Below are 22,500 nucleotides of genomic sequence, written 5' to 3' on the forward strand. Positions count from 1 at the left end.
TACCTTTTCCTTCCTTTTTTCACAGAATTTTTGTGTACAATAAAGCTAACAGCAGTTCTGGAAATGTCATATTTACAAGAAATTCCCATTGCAGACAGGTTTGCTAATGTGTCTGGCACACTACTGTTTTGGTTCACACTTTGGTTTTAACAACTGCTACACATTTCTCGAACAAAATAAGTTCTGGCTCAATTTTACTTCTACCCCTTTATTGCATCATACTATCATAACTCACCTTTATCTTTCATAAAAATTGTCATCTAACAGTAATTGCATCCTAGATTAAAAAAATATCTTTGAAAATGTATACATGGTATTCAAAGTTTTCAGATAGAAGCTAAATATTTCTGTGGCCAGGGAAACCACAGTGTAGGCAGGCAATTCTCCCATTAGTATCACTAAAGGCCCAAAGAAACAATCCATTGAGCCCATCCCACAGGCCAAGATTTGAGAATGTTAATTTTTCTGTGAACATAAAAACCTTGAGGATTTGCCCTAGCAATCACAGGAGTTCCTTCCTTTTCCATGTACTATATTATCTTGAAAATGTAAAGTTGATAACTTTGAAGCTGCACCATCGACTCTCAGAGTGACCAATAACTTGATGTTGTATAATTGGACTGATATCATCTTAGAGAAGCTAAAGAGCGCTTAGGAGAACTAGACCTGAATTTAATTTTAGTGTGGGTTAAGATAAATGGAAAAAAGATGTCAGAAATCTTTACTTCCACCTGTTATGGCAACTCTTGAATCAAAGATCAAAATATGCTCATATCCACAAGGTAGAAAATGAAGCGGTGTATTTAACTGTCAGAAGATTCTTAGGAATTGTGTTTTCACACACTTCTAATCTTTTCACCCTACTTCTCATCAATGTTGCAAGATTGGACACAAATTCTAAGGCCTTCTGAAGAATCAATCCAATATAAAAAATGTAAGTTGCTTTTGCTGACAATGATAGTAATTCAGCAAGTATAGACATTATGGATAATGCATTTCATGACTGTTGAACGGTAAAGTGGGCTGTATTATCCACTAATATGAATCTGTTGTCTGGTATACTTAGTCTTGGAGAATCTTGGAGCAGAGAGAAACTGTGATAACCTCCTTTGTCCAGAATTCAGAGGCCCCTATAGTCCGTATATAAGTGGCAAAGGACCTGCTGATGAACAATGGGTAACAACAGATTTGTGCACAATGCAAACATGCCACCAATTCTATAATTCCTTAGACCATTTCCCTGCACGATACTATAATGCAGATTGAAACATACTCACCATCTTGAGCAAATGTGCTAGTGTTTGAAGTAGACTCCATTTGCATAAGCCATTTTTGAAGTTATATCCCAATTATTTTGATATCTCCTATGTAGAAAGAAATAACATAGAAGATATAACACTAGAAAATTTTTCTTCTCTCCCTTTTTACATTTTTTCTACACACTTCTTTCTTTTTTTTTAATTGTATTATTTTTGTTTATGTTAAAGCACTCAAGATGTAGAAATAGACATAACAACAGAAATTAAAAATGCTGCCTTGTCAAAGGACAAGCGTAAGAAGTCGATTAGCTCCAACTCTACCTCAGAGGAGGAAGAAATTGCATCAGTATCTAATACAAAAGACTCCGCTCCCTCAAAGAAAGCGAAAGTAAATGCAGAAAACTCGGAAACACAGATGAACGTGTTCTCTGAAGAACTTGAACCCATGGACCATCATGATTTGGCACCAAATATGCCACCTGAAACAGACAATTCTCCTGACTTTGAATACTTTAAACAAATGAAATTTGTTCTTAAACCAAATACAGATTTTCCCACTGCATACAGTGCACTGGTAGCCCTGGAAAAAGAAAAGAAAAACCTTGCAGTTGCCACCAAGGTAACACAAAGGAGTACCTTCTTACTTACACCAAAAACAGTCGACACTGCAAAATTCCTCTTTTCAGTAAAACTCCTCTCCACCAACAAGTTAGTTGATTTGGAGAGACTCATTCCGGAAGAGGAAATCAAGAAAACAATCCTGGTAGGATTTCCTATGGAATTTCCGGTGGATATTCTGCTAGATATCCCTAATATCACCTCGGCAAAGAGACTTGTATCACGATTAACAAAATTGGAAACAAGACAGATTTTACTCTCTGTCAAGGGAGAAATTCCAAAAACCTTTGAAATCAGAAATCTAGGTACATTTAAAACCAGAACCTACATACCTGAGCCTCTCAGATGTTTTAAATGCCAAAGATTCGGACACCACAAAGAACAATGTAGAGCTCCTGCTAGGTGTGCCATCTGCTCCAAACTACATGATACTAGCCAATGTTTAGAAAAGTATAAAAAAGGAGAAAATGTTCAGGCAAAATGCCCAAACTGCCAGAGCCATCACCATGCCTGGTCCCTCAAATGCCCTGAAAGGCATATTAGACTACAAAAGCCAAATAAACCTGACTTTGTCCCAAGTTCAACTCCACCAAAATCCCAATCAATTTACAATGGGAATCCTGATCAGAACCGGACACCAGTTGCCTCGAAGAATTTTACAAAGAAAATTACAAACTCAAATAGACTATACTCAAAAGTAGTCACAAATTCTTCGACAGAGACAATACACCCCATCCAAGAAAGACCTTCAGAGTCACAGAGTACTCCTTCCGTTGCACCTCCCTCAGAAACCTACTCAAAGAATATTGATACTCTTACTTCCTCATTAGAACGAATAATGGAACAAGCCAACCAAATGATTAATCGTTTGGTCCAACTGATCAGCAATTTTAATTCGATAATGACAAATCTACCAAACACTATCAAGACCCAAGTACCCTCCTTAGATTTAAATCCTTCCTCACCGGAAGCATCATTCTCTCTCTCAGAGGTTGATGTAGTAGAATTTACAGAGGAACCTCTGGAACAGCTAAAAAGAAAACATCCTAATCTAGAAATATTTGTACACAGTAGTCAAAATGAAAGCTTAGCCGGAACTTCTCCTCCAAGAATAGAAATTCCTTCTCCTACAAACAACAGAACAAAGAACAATAACAAAAACGACTATGGATACTAAGAACAAACCAATTAAAATATTGCAATGGAACATAGGTGGATTAAGGAATCACCTACCTTTTTTTAAGGACTCCCTTTACAGGGATCAGATTGACATTGCAATTCTACAAGAAACCATTTATGAAGGAATTAATATAAAATTCCCAGGATATCAAATCTATACAACTTCCTATTCTAGGAGAGGTCCCAGAGGGCTGATGACACTGGTTAAAAACTCCATACCTAGCCATAAAACTAAACAACCAGCAACCCTAGGCCACAATATAGAATCTTTAGCTATATCAATTCATTTACAGGAAGAAATCATAGATATTTACAATTGCTACCGTCCCCCTAGAAACAATTGTATTCTGGAATTAGATGAACTTTTCAGTATAGCAGAAAATAGTCCCATCCTCCTTGGAGGAGATTTTAATGCTCACCATCCTCTTTTCAATGACCCAACATCCTATCGACCACTTCTGAAAGATCCTCCAGGAATACATATAGAACATCATCTCTCCAATAGCCTCCATATACAAATTCTAAATAAGACTAAGGCTACCCACACAAGAGGAGGAGTCCTAGATTTAACCTTCACTAATGATTATCTAGCTTCTAATGCAAACTCCTCCTTTCACGAGCACCTAAACAGCGACCATTCAGCCTTAATCATTACTATAGAAATACCTAGGATGAACTCCCCACCTTACCAACCAAAATGGAATACGCACAAAGCAAACTGGGGTAGATTCCAAAAACTCATTGAAATATGGGCTTCTTCCTATCAAATTGGTGACAAAACTTGATAAACTAGAAGAAGACTTCAAAACAGCAATCACAGAAGCTGCCAACTCCGCAATTCCATTATGTAAACCCTTTTCCAAAGAGCACCAGGATCACCGCCTTGTATTAGGTTACAAATGTAACTGGGAGATTGCAGAGAGAGTTCTCAGAGAGTGCAGCTACTGTCAGCAAGAGACCACCGAACCTCTCTTACACTACCTTCTAAGCTGCAAAGTAATTGAACACCTTCGACCAGCTGAGTTCCAACTTACACAACTAGATGACATCGCCCTTGCAACCTCATCAGCTCAAGAGTTCGCCAAAAGACTCTTAGAGAATACACCTCAGGACTTATTCATCTTTCCACCACCAAGATGAATTTATAAACCAATCTTTGTTTATTTACATATGACAGTCAAGGTTTGTTTTAACACTTTAAATCAATAAATCAAATCTTTGTTTATTTACAAATGACAATAAAGAAATTTTTGTAACACTTTAAATCAATAAATCAAATCTTTGTTTATTTACAAATGACAATAAAGAAATTTTTGTAACACTTTAAATCAAGAAATAAAATCTTTGTTTATTTACTAATGAAAATCAAGGTTTTTGTAACACTGTAAATCAATAATCAAATCTTTGTATATTTACTAATGAAATCAAGGTTTTTGTAACACTGTAAATCAATAATCAAATCTTTGTATATTTACTAATGAAAATCAAGGTTTTTGTAACACTGTAAATCAATAAATCAAATCTTTGTATATTTACTAATGAAAATCAAGGTTTTTGTAACACTGTAAATCAATAATCAAATCTTTGTATATTTACTAATGAAATCAAGGTTTTTTGTAGCTTTTTAAAAATAAATCACTTATGGGTAGCCTAGGGCTTAACCCGTGTCAGAGTAAATGCCTGACAAATCTAAAAAAAAAAAAAAAAAAAAAAAAAAAAAAAAAAAAAAAAAAAAACTCAAAGCCAATGGGCCATAGCAATCATACACTCCTAATTTTGATTAAAAAAAAAAAGGCAAAGGTCCATGGAACTAACACTTAGCTAGCAATACCAGTTCTCATGATCCATGATAAGGACTGAAGATGGTGTGCATATCTACTAAGTGGGATATTTTGTTTGACTATCTTCAGGGGCCATAGCACTGGTCAAGCCACCATGGTCCATCAAACAACAACACCATGGAGACCATGGAAACTCACTATTTTAAATGAGGTCCTACTTTTTTGAGAGATTATGGAGCCCTTAAGCTAGTTAAAGGGACACACCATGTCACTTGGTACAGAAAGCTAGCAAACTATATGTGAGTTGACAAACTCTTACAGGCTGAGGATGAAGTGCAGTATTCAAAACTAAGATAATGCTTCTATGCACATACTGCAGTGGCAAGTATCATGGCAACTATCATTACAAGTTTTTATTGTACAATATATGTCCAAGGAGTGGCAGCACTAAAGCGACAGTCATTCCAGCCAAGTTGTCATGGTTTCACTATCTGCATACCGCTACATAAAGCAACCTCCTAAATTGCTTGACGCATCATAATACATTTCACTTCATTTTACTAAAATCAATGCAAAATATTCCAAGAGAGAGTTGGTATTTATGTATGATAATTGTACAAGTTTTCAATCTTCGATGAGTAGCAAAAAATATATATAGCTATGAAAAAAAAAAAATTAAAAGTTAAAAAACTATTTATTTTCTTTCTCACAAAGCCGTAGTGAATGTCTTTTCTTCCAAGAAGTTTTGACAAATCTATGGTCATCATCCCATTGCTTCACATGTGTAGGGACAGGGGGGATAGGATATCTGGGGAATATGACAGTTGATGGTTGGGGTTTCTATTTACATTCTGGTGGGCCATTGTTTCTATAAACAACAATGACTCATCTCAACTCAAAAGATCCAATGATGCTCTTTGTATAATTGATACGGCAACTTGACATCAGATCAGAGACAAAAAAAATATACTAAAATACAGAGGATCTCCACATTTCACTGTTTTATTAACTGTAATTTTACTCTTTCATCACAGACTTTTTGTGGATGCATCAGTAATTGCATTGCAGTTTCATTGTAAGGGTTCCAAAAAAATAATTGATCTGTTCTCATTAACATCTAAGAAATTAATAAAAAAAAACAAAATATACATGACAGCACAATGTGAAATTAAACAAAAATAAAATAAGAACATGAATTCCAGACTATGTATGCAAGTAACACAAATCTGATAGTTTGCATGCACTGCTAATGACAACTACAGTTTACATGAACAATACATGTAAACTTTTCTGCCACCAAAACAGGTTGATGCCACCATACCAGTGCACTCTTTGGCACTGCGAACTGTCCATGTTGATTTATCTCCCAGATTCAGTAATGGATAACAGCTGATGCAAACCCATCCAAAGCTAAGCTAAAATAGAAGTGATAAGAGAGGAATAAAAGCATCAAACACAGCTGATATTGGACATTTAACCCATTAACGCCGGTATATTTTGAAGCAGAAAATAAAAGATTCCGGGCGGCTACAAAATCAGATTTTTCGATGATTTTTTTTTTCCAATATCAACAGCAAGAGAAGCTAGAGAGAAGCACACTATCCTTCATTCTTGCTTTAACTGTCATCATATTGAACATGGAATGCAGGGAATGTGACAATAGCTGATGTAAATGGTTATGATCCTCTCCCATCGACTTGAAAAGCTTGACCCTCATTCCCACTGCCTCTGTCACACGCTAGCATGGCAGCCACACTTCTAAATTCTCCATCCAACATTGCATTTCTCTTTTGTATTAATTTTTAAATAAAAATGCAGGTATTATTCTCTTCATTATCATTTAAAGAAAACAATCTAGATTAAATGTTTTAGCAAATGATAAGATAAGATATCACAGTTTTCCTCGACATAAAGATAAGATATCACAGTTTTCCTCGACATAAAGATAAGATATCACAGTTTTCCTCGACATAACACCCTTTTATGATGTATTCCTATAGGATATTGTCTATCCCTACTCATTAAGTCATCATTTGTCATACTTTTCTGGTCCATATTAACCCATTTACAATGGGTGTCACACATATGTGACATCCAGAAAAATAACCATTGCTGGACATCCTGTCGGATCCCTTGTATCAAAATATACATATATGCTTCTATTACGTGATTTCTATTATGTGTTACTAACATACTTGCCTTTTCTCCCGAGATTATTCCTTTCTTTCCTTTGCCTAAAATTCTCTCTTATTTCCTTGAAGAATTCATTTTAATTTACCAAACTACATGATAACTATAGATAACCCCTTTGGCTTTATAATGAAGCTTTCTTCTCTTCCATTATGCTTAACCCACTTATCTGGGTGACTTGACCGTTCTGTTATCAAAAAAATTGTCTGAGGGACAGGTGGCAGGTATATGCCATAACGGAAAAATTTGGATATGGGCTTGGATGAAGGGCTTAACTTGCTATGAGTGCACAAATCACTTGAAGAAAGATTAGACTCATTATGCATTCATGAAAGGGCTTTTGTTAAGTAAACATGGGTGGAATGTACCATTAGTGAGCCATAGCTGGAAGAGTGAAAGAGGACACGATTTCAGTACTTAACTCATAGTTTATGGCTGACAGAAAATAGTCCATTAACATCTTAATAGTATACTAAACAACAAATACAGACCTTGCAAAATGGACCAAAAAAAGAAATATGCAGAAAGAGACAATAACATTGCAAGCACGAGTGATCTTGTGGGCCAGGCCTTGAGAACTTTTATCATATTTTTGCACAGGTGAGCCACTCACCAAGAACTGCCAATTAGTATGCCTAATACCCGGATTTTGGGCTATGTGCAGGTAGCAAGGTACCAGGATACAAGCACTTTAACAATAACTTCCTGAGTCCTTTACCAAAATTAAACTTGGAATATGTCAAACTGCATTTGATGAAAAATGACATCCCAGCACTGTGCATGAATTTGTGCATTTTCTTTAAACAGCTAACATTTTTTTTTTTTTAATATCTGATTAAAGTTCCCTTTGGTGATGTTACAAAGAAAAGTGAGATCCTTCATGGAAAAATATCAACAATTTCTTCACAATGTGACCAGTTGAAACTATAATTAGTTTTATAATGCAGGCAACTACAGATTATTTGGTTCTGACTACAGCATGCAGAAAACTGTATACAGTAAATAATCAAATCAAATAAAAAATCATACTTTAACAAACAACAGCCATGTTGGTAACATTACCTGCATTGGGGGATCTTGCTGGGCTCTCCTGACCTGACTTGTGACCATCCAAGGGCAGAGGATGGACATCAACAGGAGCCATCTTCACTGCAGCTACGATCTCTGGTTGTGACAGCAACTTAAGACCAACGTGGATATTCAAGCTGGAAGAGGAAAATGATCTACCAATTCACTTTACACCTTATAATCATGAAAAACTTGAACACATCAAAGATATCATTCCACAGAAACTGCATTTACACATTCACAAAATATATATCTACAGTAATATAAATCCATTGTTCTCCAATGTCTATAGAGACATGGAATTACTGTCAGATCAGAATCATGTGTTCCTATTACAGGATTTTGGAATAACTAAATGCGTACCTATTCAACTCAATTTTCACTATAAAGGAATTGCAGAAAAAATGCACAAATGAAGTAATACAGTAAACTTTCCAAAATGCTCCAGGAATTCATTAGACCATCTAATCATATTTTGCAGTCATTAGATAGGGTACTTATTGACACCCTGGGCTAATCATACCAGCTGCAATACATGCTACTGACATTTTCCTAAATCTATATCTTCAGGGTATCTAGCAGAATAAACTGTTTTGGCACAAAGGTAGGGCAGTACTGTTAAAGAACAGCAAGACAAATAATAGATCTTTTGAATCATAAATTTTCAGCAAAGTTAGCAGTGGTGATAAGGAAAACAGGGCAAGAATGGCATTGAGAGGGAACATGGAGCCAGCCTTGGAAAGCTTTCGGATTGTTTGTTTTCAAGGTGTATTGCCATTTTGTTTATTACAGTATTATCAGATTTGAAATTACAACAGCTGAAACTGATTTACTACCAATCAAGAGAATGGAAAAAATTTTTAGAGAAAAATACAACTGCATATTATCAATATCCTACATTTATTTTCTCTTTCTTTGAATTTTTAGGTGAAACATCAAAACATTATCTATAGTCTTATCCTCTGATTTGAACTTTGCCCTTCAATGGATAAGATATGACATGACTGACTTACATCAAAAAAATTTAAAAAAAATTATGAGGATCCACACATATGTATGGACAAATTCAATAACATAGCCTTACTGGGATCATCCCTAAATATAGGGGGGCGTTAGTGGGGTCTTGAGGGTTTGGGTTTGTTGAAAATAGTTAAACCAATTTTCACACTCGTACCAAAACGCAGAATTACCCATATGAATATAAACCTCTGCAAAGAAAAACTGTGTGTGTCGGGGTCCATGAATTCTTGCCCGTTACTTAAGGCGTCAGCAATTTTTACATGCATGTATTTATACCCTACTGAAGCAAAAATGAAACACTGTATTTTGATATTACCTACTGAAATAAGTCACAGGAGGATGAAGGTGTCTTATGATAACAAATTCCTACTATTGTGAGGGTTTTATGATGAAAAAAATTAACAAAATTTAAAAAACTCCAAACAATATGTCATACATTTCTCATTATAAATGTGGTAGATTTGATTCAGTTTTGATGTAAACATCATATATAGAACTTTAGGGTTCAATAATAATGCATCTGCAGTGGTAAGCCTCTATCTCAAAAAAAAAAAAAAAAAAAAAAAAAAAAAAAAAAAAAAAAAAAAAAAAAGGAATATAAGTTGTCTGTTGTGGATATTTCAGTAGAACACATGGTTCTGCAGCCATACTTTGAAGCTGGCAAGATTTTTCATGCTTTCGTCACCCGATTAGACTTTGTACATAGCAAAGATTTTACGTTTTTTGTGTTGATTCGAGCCCAAGTAACCAACAAAGCGCATTATAGTAAGAATGTAGCTGCCTTATATAAGATATAAATCCCACATAAAATGTCAAATATCTCTTTAAACTTATGTGATATAGGCCTATAATTAATCAATCTGTGTTACTGCATTAAGAAAAGAAATGTCCATGGGAAACTGGCAGTGATAAGTTTATATTTCAAAATATCCATGTTTTCTGAATGGTTATTTCAACGAATTAAATAACAATTCAACATTAGTCAGTAACTACAAACAACTTGTTACTCTAACCATTTCTCATTATCTCTGCACAACTGTACACATATGCAAGCATGCATGTACACAAGTTTAGAAAGTACACATATTTATACATGTGTGTACACATTTACATATACATGTATAAACATTTACATACACAAGTAGATGTATTCACATGTTTTTATATACAAGTGCACATATATTTAAACATATGTACGCAATTTTACATTTACACCTACACAGACATGCATGCAAATGTATGCACAAGTAGATGCTAAAAAGTATTAATGCAAATGGTCTGAGACAAGCAATAACTGCATTTATGCATTCGTCATGTTGCTGGGATTAGTGTATATGAAGGTACTATTTTAGTTTATGTTGTAACTCAGGGACCAGTCAAAGGTTCTTCATGCAACAAATGGCATTTGAAAGAGAAGTGTGTGTAGTTTTATAGTTAATTAAATAATAAATTTTCAATGAAGGAAAGATTCAGAAAATTAATAGAAATATTAACAATTTCCCCTCAAACTGAAATTTGTACTACTATTCTCAACCAGTGTATATCCTATCCAAGATTTTTTCATATCAGTGGAAACCTAATAGAATTCCATAGAAATTAACCACGGTCTATTACTCACAATAACCTTGATTCTTCACAGGGTCATATTCCAAAAATTTGGATTTTTCATCTTTTTGTAGGGGTCACTTTACTAAATTTGTTATGAATTGGGAACCAATCTCAATATCTTCATCTAACAAGCATTATAAAGGGAAATGTACATAATTTCTCTTGTAATTAGATGACTGAGACTTGTAAAAAAAAAAAAAATCTAATCTAATCTATTCACAGAGTTCTCATCCAACTCAAATTTTGTTGGTATCACTTGAAATCTATCAAAAATGCGCAGAAAGTGATGTTGGTGTTTTTCTAAATCTAGATTCATTTTTTTTGGGGGGAGGGGGCTTTTTTTTTTTTTTAAGGATTTTATCGATGGTTATGTTTTTTTGTTTTTTTTCTATTCATTGTAAAGTATGCAACAGTGTGAGCCAATGGCAGTACACGAGAGACATATGTGGAAAAAATTGTTTTTTTGAGGACTTATGAAAATTTAGTCCCAAAAGGTGCAGAAAGCTAAAATACAGAATATATCCAAAGTGGGAGAAAATTGGCAAGACTGTTTTTTTATCAATATTAACCCAGTCACGCCGGGGTACATTTTGTAGCCCAAATTAAAAAAATCCGGGAAGCTACAAAATCGGCGGGCGGAGCTTCCCCGGAGTCTGTCCGCCCGCCGCTTTTGCCGCGGAGCACGGCTCCGAGACAGCATCGCACTGGCGGGCAGGCCGAAACTGTTTATTTTTTCCTTGTGTCTCATATATGTGACACCCGGGATGGATGGGTTAATTTCTATCTCCCCTCATCCCCCATTTTCCCCTCACCATTAGCCCACTACCCCACACCCCCTATTTTTAGGGAAGGTCCTCTTAAAATTATTCATTTTCTTATTTCTATCAAGAAAAACTAAATATTTTGTTATTATTTATAAAAATATAATAATTTTGAAGGTTTACTTTCACTTTAAGTGCTATTGCCTAAAATTTTTACCACATAAATGAAGCCACTACAATCGGTGTAAAACAAACTCCGTCCGATGAGCCAATGGCGCAGGGACAGTCATGATATGATGCCACACCCCACACCCCCTATTTTTATGGAAGGTCCTCTTAAAATTATTCATTTTCTTATTTCTATCAAGAAAAACTAAATATTTTGTTATTATTTATAAAAATATAATAATTTTGAAGGTTTACTTTCACTTTAAGTGCTATTGCCTAAAATTTTTACCACATAAATAAAGCCACTACAATCGGTGTAAAACAAACTCCGTCCTATGAGCCAATGGCGCAGGGACAGTCATGATATGATGCCATCCGTTTTTCAGTCCACAACAGCCATGGCATGTGCATACATGCCACCCGGCGGCTAGATATTAATTTAAAAACCACAAAACATTGCAAAGCCATATCACTAGCTACCTTTATCTCTCAAAGCCTTCCCATAATCTGATGTCAGCTCAAAGTACAGGGCATAACTTACTTCTTATTTGAGACATTAAGAGGCTGCGGTGTGACAGGAATGAGGGAGGGGCAATCTGGGAGAGGTCTCATCTGCTCCATGCCAAGGGTGTGCTCCACAACCTGATGTTGATAAAGAAAGAGACAGAGCACATTATGATATCTAGGTACATGCATGAGTAACACCAAAAGACAAGCCTGGCAACAGTGATGATGGAAAACAAGGAGGATATCAAGCTATTGCCGTGCACACCATAGACTGCTGAGCTTATTGGTGTTTCTTCTGCCACTGACAACCTAGTAGGGGGCCAAACAAATAATTCCATGTATTTGGGCTCTATTCCAAATATGAACAGCAAATGCAAATACAAGTGCAACAAAAACAAAGTAATCAGACTTCATATCTAAAATCAAATAAAAATATATAAAAAATCATTTTCCTAACACTAATCACTTTTGATATATGGATGTTCTCATTCACTGACATAAATGTATTCTTAATCTCCAATTCTACATGCTCCATCTTGAATAATATTATCAACTTCAATATCATAGATCCATACATAAAGACACATTCTTAATTCTAAAACTCAATGAAATGACTGTCATGTCCCATGATTTTTTACCTTTGAATGTTTATGTAAATTACTATTTTCCATCTTTGTGGGCAGGTCTGTTGTCGGAGGGACTGGCGCACCCGCATTGGAAGTGAACACTCCAGCAAGGTGTCCTGTGGTAGTGAACTCTAAAAGAGCATCCAGCATCCAGAAGCAATCCTTCTGCATGTGGCTATTGTCTAAACAGTTGGAGTCTCCATATACTACTAGTCTCCCATTATGGGACTGACCACCATCTATCATGTTCTCTGCTGCCCCACTTCTTGTCTGTAGGAGTCCAAGTATTGGAATATCTGAAATGCAGACAGATAGGTATTGAGTTTCTCATAATTGTTGTGCAAACATAATTAAAATATTTTAAGAAACTACAAATTATATAGAATGGATTCTGTATATGCAATTTAACTTCATGCTGAAGAGAAAATTTAGTGTTCACTGCAGCATTGTTTTGTGAAATTTCTCAACACATAGATGGCTTCACAAAGGTTCAGCTACCACAGAGTCAATTAGTAGACCTTATGACCTTAGCTGATTTCACATTTCCTTGATTTTAGTAATGCTATCAATAATGATGCTATGATTAATCTCATGGACATTATAATAACCATAATGCTATTGACATTACTAACAGCATTATAAAATCAAAGAAAATATAAAAAGTCAATTAATAAACTAAACTCACCGTGGCATGGCATGTATGTACATGCCATCCACAGTGACATTGGGTTCAGATATAAAAAACAGCTAAAACTCACCTGGAACACTCTCAGTCTCTGCTTCCAACATTTCCTTTGCATAATCATTCAGGTTTTTACGAATAACTGTACCCTCCTGTGGGAACTGTGCCAGTGAGGTGCCAGTTGCATAATACATGTCGCGGTCACCTAAGGTGTAATCGCCTTCGAAAACTCCATCACTAAGAGATATGCCCCATGAAGCCAGTAAGTAATTAAGGGCAGGTATATTACTGCCACCAGTTACTGGCATCCAAAGCTGCCTGAAATTTTGTAAAAAATATATATCTATTATTTCATGTACTTCCCCATATATATAAACAACACAGCAGATTGGTGATCATGTTTTATACATGCTTTTCCCTGTGTCTTCTTTATATGAACCCCTCTATCAACAAATCATAACCCACAACATCTCATGCACTGAGGCATAAAGTAGTGCAGACTGAGTTCAGGCACAGTTAAATTTAAAAGGTGTCTGTCACTATAGCAAAGTTTGTCTTTATAATGAGGCTTAGACTCAGAAGCCCCTTCATTATGAAGACCTCTGGTAAACAAATTCATATTTAAAACAACTGTAGAAAGACTGGTAAGATGATCTGAAGATCACATGGCAACACTATAAAGGTATTAACAAAGTTTTCTTGCTTCCTTTATTTTGTTTAGATTGAAAGTATGCCAGTGTACCTACAAATGAAGTTTGACAAAGAGAAGGTTCATGATTTTAACTAAAATATATAATCCATTGCTACAACTTTGTCTAAGAGACTATGTGACCTCTACATTGATATGACATCACAAACTTTTTAAAGAATGCAAATTCCAGAGCACTTACTTAGTATTCTCATCATAAAACTTGACTTTCTTCATAACGCTGACATTATACCAATCTGCAAATACAATAACCGATAATCCATTCTCAACATCGCGTCTCAACTTTGTCACTTCTTCTGGGAAATACTCTTCTTCTGGATCCACAATCATCAAGGTTCCATACTTGCTGGCATCAAAGCAAGTGAAGGGAGACCCTAAAACCTCCACATAGTATCCACTATTCCTCAAATGCTGATACATGTCCTTGAAGTTGGTGTGGATGTGATCCGCATTCCAGTCCAGAGGATCATTGGTCATGCGCAAGTTGTCCCTTGGGAAGTAACCTGGTGGGTAGCGCAAGTTGTGGAACTGGTCCCAGAGTACTCGCTTATGACGGGGAGGAGTTGGAATCACCTTGGCCTTAACTGGAAGTTTTACATGCGATGTCCTGGGCTGCGTTTCACCTTCTTCAGGAGGTGATTCAACAGTCACAGATATATGCCCACGAGCAAACCCTTCCCAGTCTTTACCACTGTCTGCTACTGTGATCCACACAGCCAGGTGGCCTGACCATGGCCAAAGTACCTGGAAGGATATATTCAAATATGAAACTGTTAAAATCACTTTTAAGAAAAATTAATCATCTGCTAATCATACTTATTTGTTCAATAAATTTTGTGACAAAAGAAGAAAGTATCTATTGGAACAGATTGGAAGGAGAAGAATTAGGAAAAAAGATGAGAAAGAAAATGATAGGCTGCAGTAAGAGAAGAGAGAGAGAGGGGAAGGTGTGAAAAGGGGAGGAGGAGGGAAGGGGGGAAAGGGAAGGGGGGTAAGGGAAGGGGGGAAAGGGAAGGGGGGAAAAGGAAGAGGGGAAAGGGAAGGGGGAAAGGGAAGGGAAGGGGGAAAGGTAAGGTAAGGTAAGGTAAGGTAAGGTAAGGTAAGGTAAGGTAAGGTAAGGTAAGGTAAGGTAAGGTAAGGTAAGGTAAGGTAAGGGAAAGGGAAAGGGAAAGGGGAAGGGGAAGGGAAAAAAAGGAAGGAGAGGGAAAGAAAGGGAAGGGAAGGGAAAGGAAGGGAAGGGAAGGGAAGGGAAGGGAAGGGAAGGGAAGGGAAGGGAAGGGAAGGGAAGGGAAGGGAAGGGAAGGGAAGGGAAGGGAAGGGAGGGGAAGGGAAGGGAAGGGAAAGGGGAGGGGAAGGGAACGAAAGGGAAGGGAAGGGGAGGGAAGGGAAGGGAAGGGAAGGGAAGGGAAGGGAAGGGAAGGGAAGGTGGGGAGATGAGAAAAAGGGAATTGGCAGGGGGGAGCAGGAAGAAGGAGAAGGGGAGGGAGAGGGGGGGAAAGGTGAGGAACAGAGGGGGATGAGGTGACAAACAGAAGGGGAAAGGGGAGGGAGAAGAAAGAAGAGGAAAAGGAGGAGAGAAAGAAGGGGAGGGAAAGGGGGAGGTAGTGAGGAGAGAGGGAGAGTGGAGGGAGAGGAAAAGAGAAGAAAGAAGAGTAGGAGAATGCAGAAGAAGAGGGGGGAGAGAAGGAGGAGAAGAAAGAGATGAAAAAAATAAACTTGTTGATCTCAGGAATGTTTTCTATTTGCACTGTCCACTACTGGTGTTTTATTTTATCAATTTTGTTCACTGCACAGATGGCTCCACAAGTGCTTAGCTACAAAGGCATTGATAGCAAAGCAGAGCTGAACTGACCTCCTAAACTAAACACAAACCTTAAGCTTCTGGTAAGATGAATAATAATAATGATCATGATATGATGTGATGTGATGTGATGTGATGTGATGTGATGTGATGTGATGTGATGTGATGTGATGTGATGTGATGTGATGTGATGATGTGATATGATGTGATGTGATGTGATGTGATGTGATGTGATGTGATGTGATGTGATGTGATGATGATGATGATGATGATGATGATGATGATATGATGATGATATGATGATGATATGATGATATGATGATGATATGATGATATGATGATATGATGATGATGATGTGATATGACAATGATGATGATGATGATGACATGATGTGATGTGATGTGATGTGATGATATGATGATTATGATGATGTGATGATATGATGATGATGTGATGATATGATGATGATGTAATATGATGATGATTATTATTATTATTATGATGATGATGATGATATGATATGATATGTGATGTGATGTGATGATGATGATGATGATGATATGATGTGATGTGATGTGATGATGATATGATGATGATGATATGATGATGATGACTGATGATGATTGATGATGATAATATCAATTACATATATAAATATTAATGATACTAATAATATTAATAATATCAATAATATTAATAATATTAATAATATTAATAATATCATTAATACTAATATTCATATTGATAATATCAATTATAACAATATCATCAATAATAATATCAATAATAATAATAATAATAATAATAATAATAATAATAATAATAATAATATCAATGATAATATCAATAATAATATTATTAATAATAATGTTCACAACAATAATAGTAGCTGATTTTCAAATCCTACTTCACAAAAATTCAAGAAAGGAGGTTGAGATGTGATTAGGTAGTCCCAGTAACTAACTCCTTAGTGCAGAGCCATCCATGTGTAAGCAAAGGTTACAAAACAAAACTACTTTAGACAGTGCATGTACCCAGTGCCAATGGTTTACCAATATTGATACTAGTGTCAATCTAAAACACAAAACAAAATTACCTCCGAGTATGTGAAAGCAATGTTCAGATGCTGCCCAAACTGTGGGGTGTACGGATGCCAAATGGGTTTTTCAATGATGCGGCCAGAAACTCCCATCCCATTCAGTATGGTGACATTCACAATAGTTGGCATGGCGCCATGGTAGAGGGGCTGAGTGCAGTATGGCCACATATACTGGCATTCTGTGAGGTCGATATAGCTAGGGCTAAGAGATGCCTGGGGTTTATACTTCGATAAAACCTGGTAAGCTTTAACCAGGTCAAGTTTCCCATGTCCCTGTTCGAACATGTTGACCCCAGGGAGCCTGCGCGCTGAAGCCATAAGTGCTTGCTTCATGCTAGCTGGGTTGATGATTCCACCTCGGTGCAGGACACCACTATAAATACGGAGAATTGCCAACAATAATATTATAAGAATCTGACTCTGAGCATTTAAGCATTCAATCACTCACCTCTGATATATCATCTACTTCCTCTGTCATTTTTTATTTGTACATTCACATATATAAGGATCACTGATTAAAAAAAAATAATAAATAAAAACTCACCTAGCCAAAAGAGTAACAGCTCCAGCAACAACAGGTGAGGCAACAGATGTACCAGACAACTGCCGACATTTCCCCTCCATACTTGAGCCCTGCACAAGTGACCCATAAGTCACAATGTCTGGCTTGACACGGCCATACCTGGATAGTGAGAAAATGTATAAAAATATACATATGCTTTTACATATATTAACATCTAGAAATAATAATCACATTAAAATTTTATACAGACACACACACATATACACATAAGCATGCACATAATCACATTTACACATGGCAGACATTAGAGAAAATTATTCCAAATACTATAAAAGGACTGTTTATAAGAAAAAAAAAAAAATCAAAGCCTTTCATACCCTTGTGGAAGTTCCCATGTAGTCATTCCACGTGATGAAAAACGAGCTATTTGGTCTTCAAAGTTGATGCCACCAACACCAATAACATCCATTTGATCAGCTGGATTATTTAGGGTTCTGTTGAAGAGATACAACAAATAAAAACTAGAAAGAGCTAAAGGGAACAAAATTCTATTACTTTTCTTTCTCCTCACTAAACGGTCTTTGAACTTAAATAAAATATATATATCATTACGGCATGCAATTATATATACAGTTATAAATAGTTGTCAAGCAATTTTACAGAATTATTTTTAAAAATCAAATTGATAATTTTCCAATAGTTCTCACTATACATGTTATTTTCTTCATGCTTATTAAATCATATAATAACCTTTTCATATAAGTTCATATATTACTACAAGAGCCAATATCAATATTTACGCCACACCCTTCTTAACTTCCCTTAGAAGAATTGCAATGTTTATATTGGCAATAACAATCAACAAAAAAGTTACACAACAAAATCAACCACGCAAAACCAGCAAACAACCTTTACTGCTTATCTACTTATACAGACTTTTAGCTGGCTTTCTTTATCTCCCTTTCATATCTCTCTAACTTTTATGTTTTGGCTTCTCAGCATAATGGCTACACATTAATCATAATGTTCGAGAACTCAGTATCCTTTTAAAAGGACTCTATTCACTATGAAGATGAAGTGACAACACCAATACAACCAAATCCCCCCTTATATGAAAATAATGTACTCTCTTACCCATAAAGAGGCCCATCATTTCCAATAGCAGAGACCATGATCACTCTGTTTGCTGTGAGCTCCCAGACTTTGTCCACAAATGGGTGATCCATGAAATCTGGGCCACCAATGCTGAGGTTCAGAACATCTACTTTCTTCAAGATGGCATAGTTGAAAGCATCGAGGAACCAGGACGTGTATGATACCTACAAATCAAATTGAGAGCATATGATCTTCATAACATATCTATTCATGTAGTATAACAATTGACCCAGAGTATAATATTTTATTAGAAAAACAATACCTTCTAGGTTACAATACCTGGTTGTTTGTAAAGACACGATATATATGAAGTTCTGCATCAGGGGCAAATCCAAGACAGGTCTTCCCACTTGATGCTATCACCCCAGCAACAAATGTGCCATGACCCAGGCCATCATCCAAAGTCTTTTCATTAGTCCAATTTGTGCGTTCTTTAATGCGCTTGAAGTGGGGGTGTGACTTTGAAAGACCCGTGTCAAATACAGCAACTTTAACTCCAGCACCTGTTATAAAATTAAAGCTTCATATGAAAATGTCCTCAAAAAGCAAAGTCATAAACTGATATGAAATAGCATCTGATATTATAGGCAAATCTGCTTATTACATATATTATAGCAAATATCATAGTTATCAATATTAGGCACATGTGCAACATAAAGATAATCACTGAATCATGGCAAACTACTTACCCGTAATTCCCATGCTCCACAGTACATCAGCTTGTAAGGTGGATGTGATCTGTCTAGGAATAGCTCTCAACAATCTTCGACTAGAGTGCCTGCCAGTCGTTTGCCAGAAGGCTGTTCCCTATTTAGAAATATCATTATATATGAGAATGTGTTTGGAATTCTATATCATAAATCAATAGCAAAATTAATAATACTTTCACAAACAGCTTTATATGTATTTCACCAGAGTTTTTCACTGTAAAAATATATACTTTAATTACACTGATCTATCAACTTTGAAATGGACTGATCTATTTACACTGATAGGTACCCACCAGAGTTAGTGAGGAGCGTCTGAATGGCCGAGAGGCTGGCCACACAGCCTCCCTCTCCGCATGAGGGGGACAATCCTTCCCTGAGCAAGGAGAGTCATCCTCGTCTTCTTTCTCCTCTTTCTTGTTGTATTCTTCCCCTAGAACCTCATATTCCACATCCAGCTCTGCCGTATCATCACCATCTATACCCTCCTCTTTGTGCAATCCATCCTCTTGCTGTGATTCACTTATATTGTACACCATGAATCCATCTGCAGTCTCTGATATGTTGGCAAAGAGAATTTCATCCCACAAGTCTGTACTGGTGTCTTCATCCGTGTCATTAACAAAGTGAAGGTGACGGATGACCATGCGTTGGGCTGTGACTCGCTTCACTGCTGGGTGGTCTTTGAGGGCATCCAAGCCATCATTTTTACGAAGTTCTTGGATCTGGAATATTACAAATGAATTTTCACTAGCAGTTTCTCAGCTTCATGTGCTAATATGTGATTTTCTCAATTAACATGAAAAAGAAAAAAAACTGCCATTTATCAAAATCAGTCTTATTCTTCTGTGGTTACTATTTTTCAAATCATTGGCACTGCATAAGATCACTGTAAACTGTAGTTTTGCTTTATCAATTTTGTTTACGCATAGATAGCTTCACTTTAATCACTGCGAATAATATCTAAAATTTAGTTTAATTCTATCTTTTACTATGGTTATTCTTGGTTTGAGATTGTGTGTTTACTCTTGCTTCTAAATTACCATATGTACAAGGAATGGCCACTGGCAGTGCAAACTTTGAACACAGGTCAGCAAAACAATGCTACCACTGCACCACACAGTACAGGCCTACACCATTCCTTGATTCTTAGTAAAAAAAAAATAATAATAATGTTTTTGTTACCAACATTTGCATCATCATTATTAAAATTATTATTATTATAATGGTATTAATAATACTAACATTAATTGAAAATTCAAGGAAGAAGGAAAACAAGCAAATTTAGGTAGGCCTAGTAACTGAAGCCTTGGTGACTCAGTAATTCTGGAGTCATTTATATGTAAGTAAGAAAAGTACACTAAAATCAATATGGACCAAGTATGTATACATGCTCTCCTAAAGTCAATAGGTTAATGCTGATATCAACATTATGCTTCAATAAAATCAAGTATAAATGTCAGACTGATAGAAGATAGCTGTTATGAAGTTAATGACAAAACAAAATAACAAGTACTTCCAAAATCCCCCAAATTATAGCTTTTTCAATATGAATCACACAATCAATTCTTAGAGCTTGGCAACTTACCTGCACAACATCAAAATCACTCGGGTAATCACTTGCTGGATTGTTACGAGGCATCACTTCCCACCGCACAACGTCCGAGTCATTCAGGGCTGCCTCAATAAACCGCTCCCTTGCTTCTTGTCTATAGTAACCCTTAAAAGCTACAATGTACTCTGCAGAGGAGGAACAATATTCTTTAACGTCATTGAAATCAAAACAAAATATACTTGATACTATTTTGAAATAAAAACATGAATGTATTTGTGCCATGGTGTCAAGGAAGTAAAAAAAAGATGTACATCACATTCACACTGTATTTCACAACTATTTTCATGAGCTAAATAATTCTATGACAGGAAGTAAGTCCATTTAAAATTGACAGAATTCATATTCCCTTTCCTTTATGATCCAAAACAAAAATAGACCTCTTCATTTAATTTTCAAGATATAAAGTAAATGTATAGTCTACTTTAAAGTGAAAATTAATATAAACTAGAATTGCATCAGCATTAAAATCCTATAGAACTAGAAACATATACAAAGAAAATATTACCATTTTCAACAATACTGGAGGAGTATTTTATCTTCACTTGATGGCCTCGCCCTCCTCCACATGGCGAACCTTCCGTGGTTCTTCCCGTGGTTTTGACCTGCTTTGTGCTAGGTTCAGATATAAATAGAGGACCATCATTGCTATCATTCACAATCAAATCTGGCTCTGTGACACCGCTAAGTCTTCTTGCCGCAAACAATGTGTCTTCCCCACTAAAACTCCCAACGTCACCTCTGGGACTAGCTTCTAGTGCTCCCATTGTCACTCTACTAAGAATACAAAGCATCAGCATGAACCCTAGGCTAATGCACCACTCTGGCCGCCAGCTCTCCCTCCATGTCCGAGACCGATTGCTCTTTCTAGTTCTCTGAATTTCAAACTTTGTATTATGTGAGCACATATGATCCTTGACCATTTCTTCTGAAAACTCTCTTAATGGACTTGGAGCAGAGAGTGATGATAATGAGCAGCTGGATGTTTCTTGGTCCTGGGTTGCTGAGGACCCCATTCTCCTCCTACTTTCGGGTCTAGCTTCCTCCTCCATGGTTTCTGGGCAGTCCATCTTCCAGCGAAAGTTTGGCTTCATGGCAGTGAAGAGGACATACTGCAACTAACCCAACCTATCTGGAGACAAAAAAATATTAAATATTTTAAATCAAGGCCTTTAGAGGAGTAAAGCTCATAAGTCGATTGAATACAAAATAACACAAATCAGCTATCTAGACTCTAATAAATATAAAAAGCAATGTATTTTCCTTTGTTTCCAGAAAAAAAGGAGGAAATTCAGTTACAGCCAACACAAGTACCTGATATATAAAACCACAAATGCATTTTATGGGCTACATTCAGTTACCAGATATTTCTGGGTTATATCCAGTTCAACTTTTACCCTGCAACTCATCTATATTCACCTTGTAT

General features: G+C 36.2%; 1 protein-coding gene across 4 annotated transcripts in view; it reads right to left on the minus strand.

Moving 5' to 3' along the window:
* The window catches only part of S1P (membrane-bound transcription factor site-1 protease), a 51,618-nt gene that overhangs the window by 10,376 nt on the left and 18,742 nt on the right, over positions 1-22,500 (minus strand). For 3 of the 4 annotated variants that reach the window (XR_011398622.1, XM_027363270.2, XM_027363271.2), the window contains exons 2-15: positions 21,583-22,206; positions 21,051-21,202; positions 19,759-20,187; positions 19,445-19,562; positions 19,035-19,258; positions 18,735-18,919; positions 17,978-18,094; positions 17,622-17,759; positions 17,075-17,450; positions 14,358-14,920; positions 13,544-13,785; positions 12,798-13,081; positions 12,194-12,294; positions 8,090-8,232 (exon numbers count right to left, since the gene is read on the minus strand). Coding sequence is in view for 3 of the 4 variants with exons in the window: in XM_027363270.2 (XP_027219071.1) it covers positions 8,090-8,232; positions 12,194-12,294; positions 12,798-13,081; positions 13,544-13,785; positions 14,358-14,920; positions 17,075-17,450; positions 17,622-17,759; positions 17,978-18,094; positions 18,735-18,919; positions 19,035-19,258; positions 19,445-19,562; positions 19,759-20,187; positions 21,051-21,202; positions 21,583-22,168 (3,658 nt within the window). In the remaining variant the exon portion in view is untranslated. The remainder of the gene's footprint in view (positions 1-8,089; positions 8,233-12,193; positions 12,295-12,797; positions 13,082-13,543; positions 13,786-14,357; positions 14,921-17,074; positions 17,451-17,621; positions 17,760-17,977; positions 18,095-18,734; positions 18,920-19,034; positions 19,259-19,444; positions 19,563-19,758; positions 20,188-21,050; positions 21,203-21,582; positions 22,207-22,500) is intronic. The other variant, XM_027363272.2, reaches the window with a different exon arrangement.

Source organism: Penaeus vannamei, chromosome 6 (genome assembly GCF_042767895.1).
Source record: "Penaeus vannamei isolate JL-2024 chromosome 6, ASM4276789v1, whole genome shotgun sequence".
NCBI lineage: Eukaryota > Metazoa > Arthropoda > Malacostraca > Decapoda > Penaeidae > Penaeus > Penaeus vannamei.